This window comes from Balaenoptera borealis (assembly GCF_965194805.1).
Source record: "Balaenoptera borealis genome assembly, chromosome: 1".
Lineage (NCBI taxonomy): Eukaryota > Metazoa > Chordata > Mammalia > Artiodactyla > Balaenopteridae > Balaenoptera > Balaenoptera borealis.
In genome coordinates this window covers 88,277,898-88,289,823 of record NC_138860.1, presented here as the reverse complement: position 1 = coordinate 88,289,823, position 11,926 = coordinate 88,277,898, and the positions used below count along the sequence as shown (strand labels likewise).

General features: G+C 45.3%; 1 protein-coding gene across 1 annotated transcript; it reads left to right on the top strand.

Annotated features, from left to right (window-relative positions):
* Positions 1–4,429: 4,429 nt before the first annotated feature.
* On the top strand, positions 4,430–11,054 carry LOC309607590 (myomegalin; the record flags this gene model as incomplete). Its single annotated transcript, XM_082346293.1, has 5 exons — positions 4,430–4,436; positions 5,027–5,278; positions 6,563–6,694; positions 7,377–10,715; positions 11,008–11,054. The coding sequence occupies 4 exons, from the start codon at positions 4,430–4,432 to the stop codon at positions 7,604–7,606; spliced, it is 621 nt and encodes a 206-aa protein (XP_082202419.1). The 3' UTR covers positions 7,607–10,715; positions 11,008–11,054.
* Positions 11,055–11,926: the final 872 nt, after the last annotated feature.

Below are 11,926 nucleotides of genomic sequence, written 5' to 3'. Positions count from 1 at the left end.
GCAATATTATTGATTAATATTACTGTAATAAGCTACAGTAATCAAAACAGTTTGGTACTGGCACAAAAACAGAAATATACATCAATGGAACAAGATAGAAAGTCCAGAGATAAACCCAAGCACCTACGGTCAACTAATCTATGACAAAGGAGGCAAGAATATACAATGGAGAAAAGACAGTCTCTTCATTAAGTAGTGCTGGGAAAACTGGACAGCTACATGTAGAAGGATGATATTAGAACACTCTCTAACACCATTCACAAGAATAAACTCTAAATGGATTAAAGATCTAAATGTAAGGCCAGATACTATAAAACTCTTAGAGGAAAACATAGGAAGAACACTCTTTGACATAAATTGCAGCAATATCTTTTTGGATCCACCTCCTAGAGTAGTGAAAATAAAGACAAAAATAAAGAAATGGGACCTAATGGATCCCATTTCCTTTTGCACAGCAAAGGAAATCATACACAAAATGAAAAGACAACCTACGGACTGGGAGAAAATATTTGCAAACAATGTGATCGACAAGGGATTAATCTCCAAAATATACAAACAGCTCATGCATCTCAATATCAAAAAAAACCAAACAACCCAATGGGAAAATGGGCAGAAGATCTAAATAGACATTTCTCCAAAGAAGACATACAGATGGTCAAGAAGCACATGAAAAGATGCTCAACACTGCTAATTATTAGAGAAATGCAAATCAAAACTACAATGAGGTATCACCTCACACTGGTCAGAATGGCCATCACCAAAAAGTCTACAAATATTAAATGCTGGAGAGGGTGTGAAGAAAAGGGACTCCTACACTGTTGGTGGGAATGAAAATTGGTGCAGCCACTATGGAAAACAATATGGGTTCCTTTAAAAAGTAAAATAGAGTTACCATATGATCCAGCAACCCCAATCCTTGGTGTATGTTCAGAAATGACAAAAACCCTATTTGAAAAGATACTTGCATCCCAATGTTCATGGAAGCACTATTTACAATAGACAAGACACAGAAGCAACCTAAGTATCCATCAACAGATGAATGGATAAAGAAGATGTGGTACATAAAATATATACACAATGGAAATCAGTCAGTCATAAAAAAGAATGAAATATTGCCATTTGCAGCAAGAGATGAACCTAGAGATTATCATACTAAGTGAAGTCAGAGAAAGACAATTATATGATATCACTTATATGTGGAATCTAAAAAAATAATACAAATGAATTTATTCACAAAACAGAAATAGACTCACATAGGAACAAACTTATAGTTACCAAAGGGGAAATAAGTGATAAATTTACCAAAGGGATAAATTAGGAGCTTGGGATTAACAGATATACACTACTATATATAAAATAAACAACAAGGTTTTACTGTATAGCACAGGGAACTATATTCAATAACTTGTAATAACCTATAATGGAAAAGAATCTGAAAAAATATATATGTATAACTGAATAACTTTTCTGTACACCTGAAACACAATATTATAAAAAATATATACTAAAATTTAAAAAAATATATAAAGAGGTCAGGTGACAAAGAGGTCGTATCTGAACATGGCAGCACAAGCAGCTCCTAAGTGAAGAGTCAGCCCTAGGGAATGGTATACAGATAACTGCTTCCTCAGCCATGTGAGCTCTGGAGCCATTTGTGGGTGGGAGGACAAAGAGAGGTACAGCCATGAGGTGGAAGTGAAGGATCCAAAAGTGTGTGAGAAGAGAAACAAGCAACAGTGAATAACTCTAATGAAAACAAAGGTGTTTTTGAATCATGCTGGAAATGAAAAGACTGTGATTCTTCTGGTTTAAATGCAGCCCCCTGAGATACACCTTGTAAGTCAGGAAGTTTTATCAGACCCCACATCACCTTAGAATGCTGGCCGCAGAGAACAAGGCTCAATAAGTCAGAGTAAAGGCTCTTTAGCTCCTCTCTGAAGGTCTCCAATGAAGGAGACCATCCTTCCCTACAGCCCCTTGCAATTTCTGGCTTCCTGCAATTTCTGATCCTTGCAAACACTCTAAAATCTGAGAATTTCTCCTTGTTCAGTCTTGTGTGTACAGAGAAAACCAACAAGGCAGCAATATTTCCCAGTAGCTTTCATTTATTGAGGGCTATATTCAGGTCATTCATCAGTCTGTTTCTATTTGAATTGTCCTTGGTGCTTTTCCTCAAAGAAAAATGTAAAATTTTACACATTCTTCTTTTAGTCTGTACCAATCTTTCATATACTTCTGAGCGTGGAGACAATTTGAGAATAATACTCTACTTCGCTTATGCTCATGACTAGTTAATTTAGCAAGGGTATATTTCTCCCAACTTTATTATTCTTGATATATCCCATTATAATGTTGACTCAAATTCCCTCCCTGGCAACATATTGGGTTTCATACAACTTGAAGTCGGTTTTGGCATGCCTAACCCCCTACTTCCTCTTCTGTTGACTGTAGTTTTTTTTTTTAAGTTTCTATGAGAATTAAACTCTATACGTAACTTATGAATTTCATTACAATTCCATAGGATCTCTTTCCTACTTGTCAAAGGCATTTAAAAGTTTCACATATGTCTCCTTGAATACATGTAGTAAATCTGATGTTACTTTTATCTGCCTTTGGACAACCGGTATATTCAACAGGAGAAGATGCAAGGGCAGTTTCTATGCAACAGGTGCTGGATCTACCTGCATTGGCACATGCCAGGAACCTGTGGTTGTGTTTCAGATGTACATGGGGAAATATAAGCCATGATCAGGGGTGGAAAGGATATATTCCACACAGTTACAATAATGTTTAGAGGCACAGCAGCTGGGGTCAGGAAGAGAGATGGGGGCAAGACAGAGAGTCATCTTCTAACTTACGTCATCCCATGGTTTGTGAGCCTGAAATGTGGGAAGTTCCCCTGATATGTGTTCACTATAACTCTGCTGGGATTGGCTAGGCTGGTGGTTTCACAAGGGTGGCAATGGCCACAATTTCCAAGTGTTCCACTAAGCATTCATGACTAAGTGAAGGAAGGAGTGAGCAGATTGCTTTTCAAAGTTGGGGCCCCACCTCCATCACAACTCCCATATAAACTGAGGGATGACACTGCTGTGTGGGGAAACTCAAAAGTGTATCTGTAGCAGAAAAAAACAGGTAACCAAATTCTTCCTAAACTGAGATCATTGAAACCTAAAAAAAGTTAAGTGACTTGCCCAAAGTCACATTGCACTAATCTATTTGAAGTGTTACTAAAAATAACCTTAAGACCATATATTAAGCAATTATTACCAAACTTATTAAAAACCTCTGGGGCTTCCCTGGTGGCCCAGTGGTTGAGAATCTGCCTGCCAATGCAGGGGACACGGGTTCTAGCCCTGGTCTGGGAAGATCCCACATGCCACGGAACAACTGGGCCCGAGAGCCACAACTACTGAGCCTGCGCGTCTGGAGCCTGTGCTCCGCAACAAGAGAGGCCGCGACAGTGAGAGACCCACGCACCGCGATGAAGAGTGGCCCCCGCTTGCCACAACTAGAGAAAGCCCTCGCACAGAAACGAAGATCCAACACAGCCAAAAATAAATTAATTAATTAATTAAAAAAAAAAAAAAAGAAAAGAAAAAGCCTACCTGCTTTATAAAAAAAAAAAAAAAAAAACCCCTGAAGTGTTGGCCAGAACTTGCCCAGTGGGGAAAAGCTAGTTGAGAGCGATGATTTATTTTGTACTACTTGTACAATGGGAACCATTTTCTCAATAGGACTCAACTAAGGTAGTATATGTTCTTTATAAAAATGTTACCATGAATAGAAAAATCATCATTGTCTAGAAAAAAAATCTGAGATGACTTGTTGAGAACAAAAGAGCGCTGCTCAACTCCACTGGTCCAGAGAAACAGGAGTCTTTTCAGGTAGACAAGCTGTACATATATTTCTGTCTCTAAGATTATGTAATGATATAGAGACCTTCAATTTACAGGTTAAATTGACTGAAGATGATGACAAGGACCACAAGGCAACAGGGAAATATGGCTTTGGGCCTTTGGAGTTGCAAATGAGCAAATGCATAAGAATACATTATTTTGGAAGAAACCTTAGCAACATATTTGGCCATAAAAGCCACTGAACACTTAATCCATGACTTCACTCCTCACTCCTCGCTCCTATTTCTTAGGTGGAGCTACCTGTTTACTCTGCTGCCCATATTGATAATCCCTGGAAGAAAGTAGTTTTCTGGATGTGAATATCCTAAACTATGGCCCTGTTCACCCCTTTCCCTCTCTCCCCCAAGTTGGGCTTCTTTTTACATAGAAGCAGAGATAATGGGAAGGCCCATGATTTCATAGGATCTATGAAAGCCTCAGTCTATGAAATGAAAGGTCCTCTCTCCCCCATGGAAGAGTGTTCATGATTCTTTAGACATGAGTGATGACATATTTCAGTTCATGGAATCATGTTGGGTAAGAATGAAATCACCTCTTGCCTTACCTAGCACCTCCCCCAGCCTCAGCAAAGAAGTTCCTCACTCTGGAGTAACTGGGGCCACCACGTTTAGCTGGATTTATACCCCCTTTCTCTTCTGACAACCCCAAAGGAAAACCAAAAAACTGGCAGTTTAGCTCTGGGTACAGCAAGTACTCATAGGGACACAAATATTCCCATTCACAGGTGTGCTCAATGCTATGGTCCATCACACTCTTAACCTCTGATTTTCCCAGTGAGTTCTACTTCTGGAACTTCCCTGGATTCTATCATGAGGAATTATCACAGGAGCCAGGATTAGGGCCACTGGACTTCCCTTTTGTGTACACTGGTGACTTTCTGATACGTTATTCATCCCCTACCTCTTGGTGTCTCATGCTAGCAAATACAAGGGGTGAAAGGTTATAGCCTCTAGGATGGGAATCCTCATCTAATTGGTATTTCACAGCAGACTGGGACCTCTGATAGCCCACGTGTCCCCTTTAGTGTCTGTTCTTAGCAATCACATGCTTCCTTGCCAATCCTTCTGTTCTGATACTGCTTCTCATTCATGTTTCTTTCTGCCCAGGTGTCAGCAATGTTCATCCTGCTTCCCCAGCCACATTGCCGACCAACCATTTAGAAGCCAGCTCTTCCCACTACCTCAACCCTGCCCAGCCCCTCTCTCCTCTGAGGGGCACCAAAGAACTAGGCAGCATCCTCGAGCCTGGGTACTTGGGCAGCAGAGGCCAGTGGGACATGATGAGGCCTCAGAAAGGGAGCATATCTGGGGAACCGTCTTCAGGCTCCCCCATGTACCAGCTTAACTCCAAACCCACAGGTAAAGCACAAAGCCGAGCAGGTCAGCCAGTGAAATGAAATCTCGGTTAGGATCCATGCCTTTCCTATCTGGGTAGTGTTTTCCATTTCTCCTCTAGTCTCTGGCTCACAGAGTGGGGATAAAAGGAAAGGGCCCTAGCAGTGCTCAGTCCTTCCTAAGTTCATCCGTTATCCTCTGTGCCCAGGGCCTCGGCGCTGAGCAAGGGTATGAGAAAGTCAGCGGCTACCTCTGTGCTGTCACATTCATCCTTCTCTGTCCCTGCATCCTGGTCCCCTCGCAGCCCACTCTCAGACCCTTCCAGAATGCCAGGGATGAACAGTCACAGAACATTCTTCCATCAATCAGGAGTTGTTACAGAAAGGGGGGTGGTGGTGGTGCTATTTCTACACAGATCCCTACCCCTTACATAAATCCTGTGTACAAAACCCAATTCAAACTCTCCCTCTCCCTCCAAAGCCTCCTGGTCAGGCCTGAGAGACATCTTACCAGCTGGAGAGGTATAGCTGTACCGGTGAATGCTGGGATGCAGCCCAGTTCCAACAGCAAGAGAATTGTGATTTTCAGAAAAAGGCTGCGTCCAAAGCAAAATGAGGCAGTTGATGTAGTTGGTCATTAGCACCCCACCCACTGCTCTTTTCCACATCTTTTTTGTTTTCTTGAGGGTGTTTTCTCCAACTCTCTCATCAGCCTTCAGATCCCTGGATCAGTGCAGACTGTTTCTTTTTTCCAGATTAAAAGTAATTTGAGGGAAGCATCGGGTACTAGTCATTAATCACATAGGATGAGTTGACATGAGGTACTAACTTTTACCTTAGGCCTTCTCTCTAAGGGTGGACGAAGGGCTCTGTCCCTTGCTAACGAATGTTCAGTCAAGGGTCAGTAAGAGGAAAGGTATTAGGGTAGAGTGAGGCCTTCCCTATTATACTCGAAGTCAACTCAGGAAATGGCCACACCTGTCTAGGTCCTAGACTGAGATCCACAGTCTTCAGTGATTTTTCTAAGCCATGTGAAACCCCTTACACTTACCAGTTACCCTGGTAGCTGTACATGTACACTTGCAACTCCCTTACACGTACCCCTGTATGAGGAGGCCCATGGGGCTTGCTTAGCATCAGCTGTCCTGATGCCAATTTAAACAAAGTCAGCTGAGCTCCTGGATGCCCATGTGAGAGGACGGTCACGTTTAGGGATCTTACTGGCCCAGCCCCACCACCCCCCATGGCCCCCACTCGTGACCGGGATTCTCCACCTCCCACCTCCTCCCGCCCTGCGGGGTGACTGCAGGGGCTGAGCTGCTAGAGGAGCACCTTGGTGAGATCCGGAGCCTGCGCCAGCGCCTGGAGGAGTCCATCTGCATTAACGACCGCCTGCGCGAGCAGCTGGAACACAGGCTCAGCTCCACCGCCCGCGGAAGCGGTAGGAGAGGCCCAGGGCTTCCTGCTTCTGTGTCATTAGGGAGCTGCGGAAGGGCAAGCCCTAGGCAGAGCTTCACAGACTTCAAAGCACCGAGGTCTGCTTTTCTGTATTCGCTCCTTACAGTCAGCAAGGCAGGGGGGCAAGTACTATTCTCCCGTTGCAGCTGTGCCTGAGCTCAGAGAGTAGCTTTCCTCACGGCAGATCTAACCAGGTCTGGTCCCCAGAATCCTCTGACTTCTCATCCATCCTAATCTGCTCATATCTGCCTGCTGACTTCTGTGCCCTGGTCCTGTGATTGGCAAGTGGTAGAGCCAGGTCTGCAGGGCCTCCTCCAGCCTCTTACCGAGGTGGCCTTCCTCCCCACACTCTCCCCCAGGCTGCTGACACTTGGAGCCGTCCCTTCCACACGCCCTTGTCCTGCCCACACCGCAGCAGCAGCTATTTAGGGGAAAGGGCCTCCTGAACAGCTACAGCCAGGGCACGTGATAACGCACGCAAAGAACCCACTCAGAGGAGCCGCACGAAAGCCAGGCATTCGGCCCATCAGGCTTTAGGCCCAGGATGCGAGTTCTCTGGGTTTGCTGCTGGGTTGGGATAGTATCTTTGGAGATACAGAATGAGCAACACAGAGAGCATCTGTTACCCAAATGTGTAACTTGCCTGCTTGCACTTTCTGGAACAGGACCCACCTCTAACTTCTACAGTCTGGGTCTGGAGTCCACACCTCAGCTCTACGATGAGAACAGAGTCCTTAGGGAAGAAAACCAGAGGCTTCAGGCTCAGCTCAGTCATACTTCCAGAGGTCGGTGGTCACTCCCAGATCCCTTTCCTCCCTGGCCACACCAGTCACCAATTAGAGAAGCCAAGAGAGAAGGTGGAGAGAACAGAGCTACCCAGACCCAGCAACCCTAAACTCCCATAGCTATTCTCAGTCTAAAAAAGGCTACTTTCTGGGGCTTCCCTGGTGGCGCAGCGGTTGAGAATCTGCCTGCCAATGCAGGGGACACGGGTTCAAGCCCTGGTTTGGGAAGATCCCACATGCCGCGGAGCAACTAGGCCCGTGAGCCACAACTACTGAGCCTGCGCGTCTGGAGCCTGTGCTCCGCAACAAGAGAGGCCGCGAAAGTGAAAGGTCCGCGCACCGCGATGAAGAGTGGCCCCCACTTGCCGCAACTAGAGAAAGCCCTAGCACGGAAACGAAGACCCAACACAGTCAAAAATAGATAAATAAATAAATAAAATTTAAAAAAAAAGAAAGGGCTACTTTCTGACAATTCCCAACCACGGGCCCTCAGACTCCTAGGCTCCAAGGACAAGGGCTCTAGGAAATACACCACTTCTGTGCAACCCCCCTGCAGATACTGTCATTAGTTATCAAACTAGATTCCAGTTAGTGCCTGTTCTACCTGCCCACAACTCACAGCTAGTTTGGACCCAGGAAAGGAAGGAACATGAGGCCTATACACTCTCTCAGGTTTCTCCAGATTTTGCTGCAGCTCTGTGTGTCCCTCCCATGCTGATCTGCTGTCCCCATATCTCCTCACCACCTCCCTACTCATACACTCAGGGCTCCTCTTTGGTTACTAATTCTCACGATTATTGTTGGGCTGCACCGTGCAGGTCTGCAAGCCTTGTAATTCCCCAGCTGCAACACCAAAGAAACAGTCCATAGACAGTGACAGAAACAACAACGTTCAAAGGATACAGAATCTTACAAGTCCTAAACAAAGGGTTCTGGAGCGACACTCCACAGTATTCGGCAAACAGCAGGCAGAACAAGGCAACAATCCCCACTACTCAAGGGTGAGGGAGGCAACCATTTATAGGGAGAATTGACGTCAAGTTGGCTCACCAATCACCAGGGAAACCAGAGCCTGGGGGTGGGGGCAAGCATGTAGGTGGTTACTGATTAAGCCCTATAATTAAGCAGATTGGATAGTCATGTAGGTGAAGGAGGGGCTGGTCAGCAGAGAATGGACAGAGAGCAAGAGAACAGCCATCTTGAATGGTCTGACCATACAGTTGTGTCTGGAGGTGCCAGCAAAACATCCTCGAGAGCTTTCCCAACACTATTCAGGGGGCATCCACAGGTGGGCATCGTTACCTCTGTGGGCTGAGGGGGGATTGGGGAGCCGACCTAAGTCCGACCTAAGTGTTGATTGATTTAATCAAATTAATATATCATAATTCACAAATTATTTTTACTTATAAATATTTATTGAATATCATAAAAGACTAAGAGTATTGTCCAAAGGATTAAGCCCAGAATGAAAGAATGCTTGTGGAAAAGGAAAGAGACATCAAGAGTTATTTCTAAATTAGCCTCCTCAGAGAAAGAGATGTGAGAGGAAAGGTCACTGCTTGGGAAGATAACAAAAGTCATAGATAAGGGAGAAGGCAGAACTTCTAAACTACCATTGCATGCCTGGAAAGACCAGACAGACCTTAATGAGCTCAATCTGCCAGGCCCAGGTGATTCCACCCCAGATGACTGACAGCACCGGAGCCTTATTCTCAGAATCCCTGTCAATAGTCTTTGAGAAACCATGAAGATCAGAGGGATGCTGCAAGACCAGGAAAGAACAGATGGCTCTATTTGTAATATGATGAAAACAATATATATACTAAAAACTGTAGACAAGAAATTTTGATGTGGATCCTTGGCAAAATTCAAGAATGGATTACTGCACAGAGAGTATGTGAGGACTTAGAAAACAGTGAGCGTCAGGAAGAAGAGTGTTTTCCCTAAAACCAAGGTGGGCCATATTAAATCAGAGGATCAAGGGCATTGCACAGATAGAGGTTCCCATTCCCCAGAGCGTATGCATGTGGTGAGCAGATACTCGCTTTTCCTCCCCTGGTAGCATAAGCTGGCCTTCCTTTTGCCTTGGTTCTTTTGTCAGGATGGAGGCAGACCTCTCCTCCGCGGTGGCTGCTTTCAGTGCAGCTCTGACTCCATCCCCTCTCCACCCGGCCCTGACCCCCAGGATAAGTAATCAAAGAGCAGAAGGAAAGGGCATGGAGGAGGCAGAGACACGAGAGCCCTGGTAACCCATAAATGTTCCGTTTCTTTAACTTGCTGAAGTTTGGCTGTGCTGAAGTTCAGGGCCATGTTAAAACATCAACATCTCCTTTCCCTTCCTAGCCCATCCCCACCTCCAGGTCCACATAGTCAGGCAGGATCACAGAATGTCACCAGGAGTCACCCAGCCTCTTGTAGCCTCCCACTGGAACCCCAGAAAATCACTTACATCTGTGTCTCAGGGTCAGGCCTGGGGAGAGTCAGCCTCCCCCAGGTGCTCTCAGATCTCTGACTGCTTTCTGGTTGGTGACCTTGGATAGGCAGGTTTCAGGATCCCTCCCAGGGGTTCTAACCCCCCAAATAATATCGCTGACACTTTAGGGGACCCAACTATGTTAATTCCAAGGAGGGAGCATTTTGCCATCTTGTGGTTGGCAGATATATTTACAAACTTACTGTCTCAGGCCAGCCCCGTCTCCCCAGGCATGATATCCAGGTATAATATTCCTAACGACCAAGTCTTACTTGTGATGTCTAAGTGATATAACTATGTCAGCACGAAATCTGAGCTCTTGTTCACAGCTGGGAGTTTCAGTGTGGCCTGGAGTCAGGTTCTCTGCAGCAACAGGAGTGTAGCCTGTGCTAATCTGCACGGGGGCTTCCAGGTCCTCAGTGTTCCCACCGCATAGCCCATCCTGAGCCATCACCTGCTGGAGGGATTGAGAGGCTTTAACGAGGGAAATCTGCTCCAAAAATACTTGAGAAGACTGTAGAATCCTATTTGGAGTTGTAAAGAGCCACCAAACACAGGGTGCTTTAGGCCTTCTGACCACTGACAGAGAGCCTGTTTTTCTTCCCAGGGAGAGTCCATGAAAAGGGAGCTTCTGGAACTGAGAACCAAACTATCCAAACAGGAGAGTCTCCTTCAGAGCACAGCTGAGCATCTGAAGACCGCCAACCAGCAGAAGGAGAGCATGGAACAGTTTATCCTCAGCCAGTGTGGGTGCCCCCAGCCAGGGAATGGGACAGGAAATGGGGGTCCTTCCAGGTTCTCCACCTGTGCTGTGAATGGACAGAGACCAGAGAGGTTAGGGGATGGGGGAGGCTGATGTGACGTCTCTAAACCTCCTGTGCCATCAGTAATCGTGGAGGCAGAGGAGGGGACACGGGGTGGGGGGGCAGCGGGAGACCCCGAGCTGAGTGTGCAGAAAGGCAAGCTTTAGAACACAAACCCAATGCAAGTGTGGGCCCACTGGTAATTTCTGCCTTTGGGGCTGCTTTCTTGTTTCAGTGACCAGGACACACGATGTTTTGAAGAAGGCAAGGACAAATTTGGAGGTAAGGAAACTACTGCACCAGTCGGAGCCATAGAGCTCGCCCCAAACTTATCACCATCTGTCATCAGAGTGTGCAGGTGATCCTTGACCTGCTCTGACCTTCCAGGAGGAGATTTCGGTCCATCTGTGGGAGCTCAGGTCCTCAATGAGCATCCCTCTAGATTCCATCCCCATCAGCCCTCCACCCCAATCAGCAACCTCCCTTGACCTCTTGATTGACTCTTACTTTGTCATCATCTTCTCTCCTTACTCCAATTCTGTCTCCTTTATACCAGGTCAGGAGTGGGGAGAAATGCAGTTCAGTTGATTCTTGAGGTCAGAGGACATATGGGGTCTGCCTCTGAAGGAGCTTTCAGTAAAGGGATCCTGAGTCCTGTCATGTGTTCTGGGGTTTCCTATACCACCTTATGAAAAAATAACAGCAAGATATAACTTTTTAAATTGATTTCACTGTATACTATCATGGTGAAGAAAGCAATTTGATTTGGACATATCTTTTTCTGTTAGAAATAACACAAAAGAAAATTGTTGGGTCTTATTGATCTAAAAGAGAATATGGTAATAATAAAAACTAAAACTTAAAGGGAAAGATTTTATATATATGGCAGACATTCTCAATGTTTATTTAAAACAGTAACATATTCTCTAGCAAGCTCTTTGAAGAAAACGTGAGGTGTTAAAAATGGCTTAAAAATCAGAAGCTAGTGGGGCCGGGTCAAGATGGCAGAATAAAAGGATGTGGAGCTCACGTCCCACAGATACATCAAAAATACATCTACATGTGGAACAGTTCTCACAGAATGCTTGCTGAATGCTGACAGAAGATCTCATAAAACCAAAATTGCAAGAAAGATCACCACATTACTGGGTAGG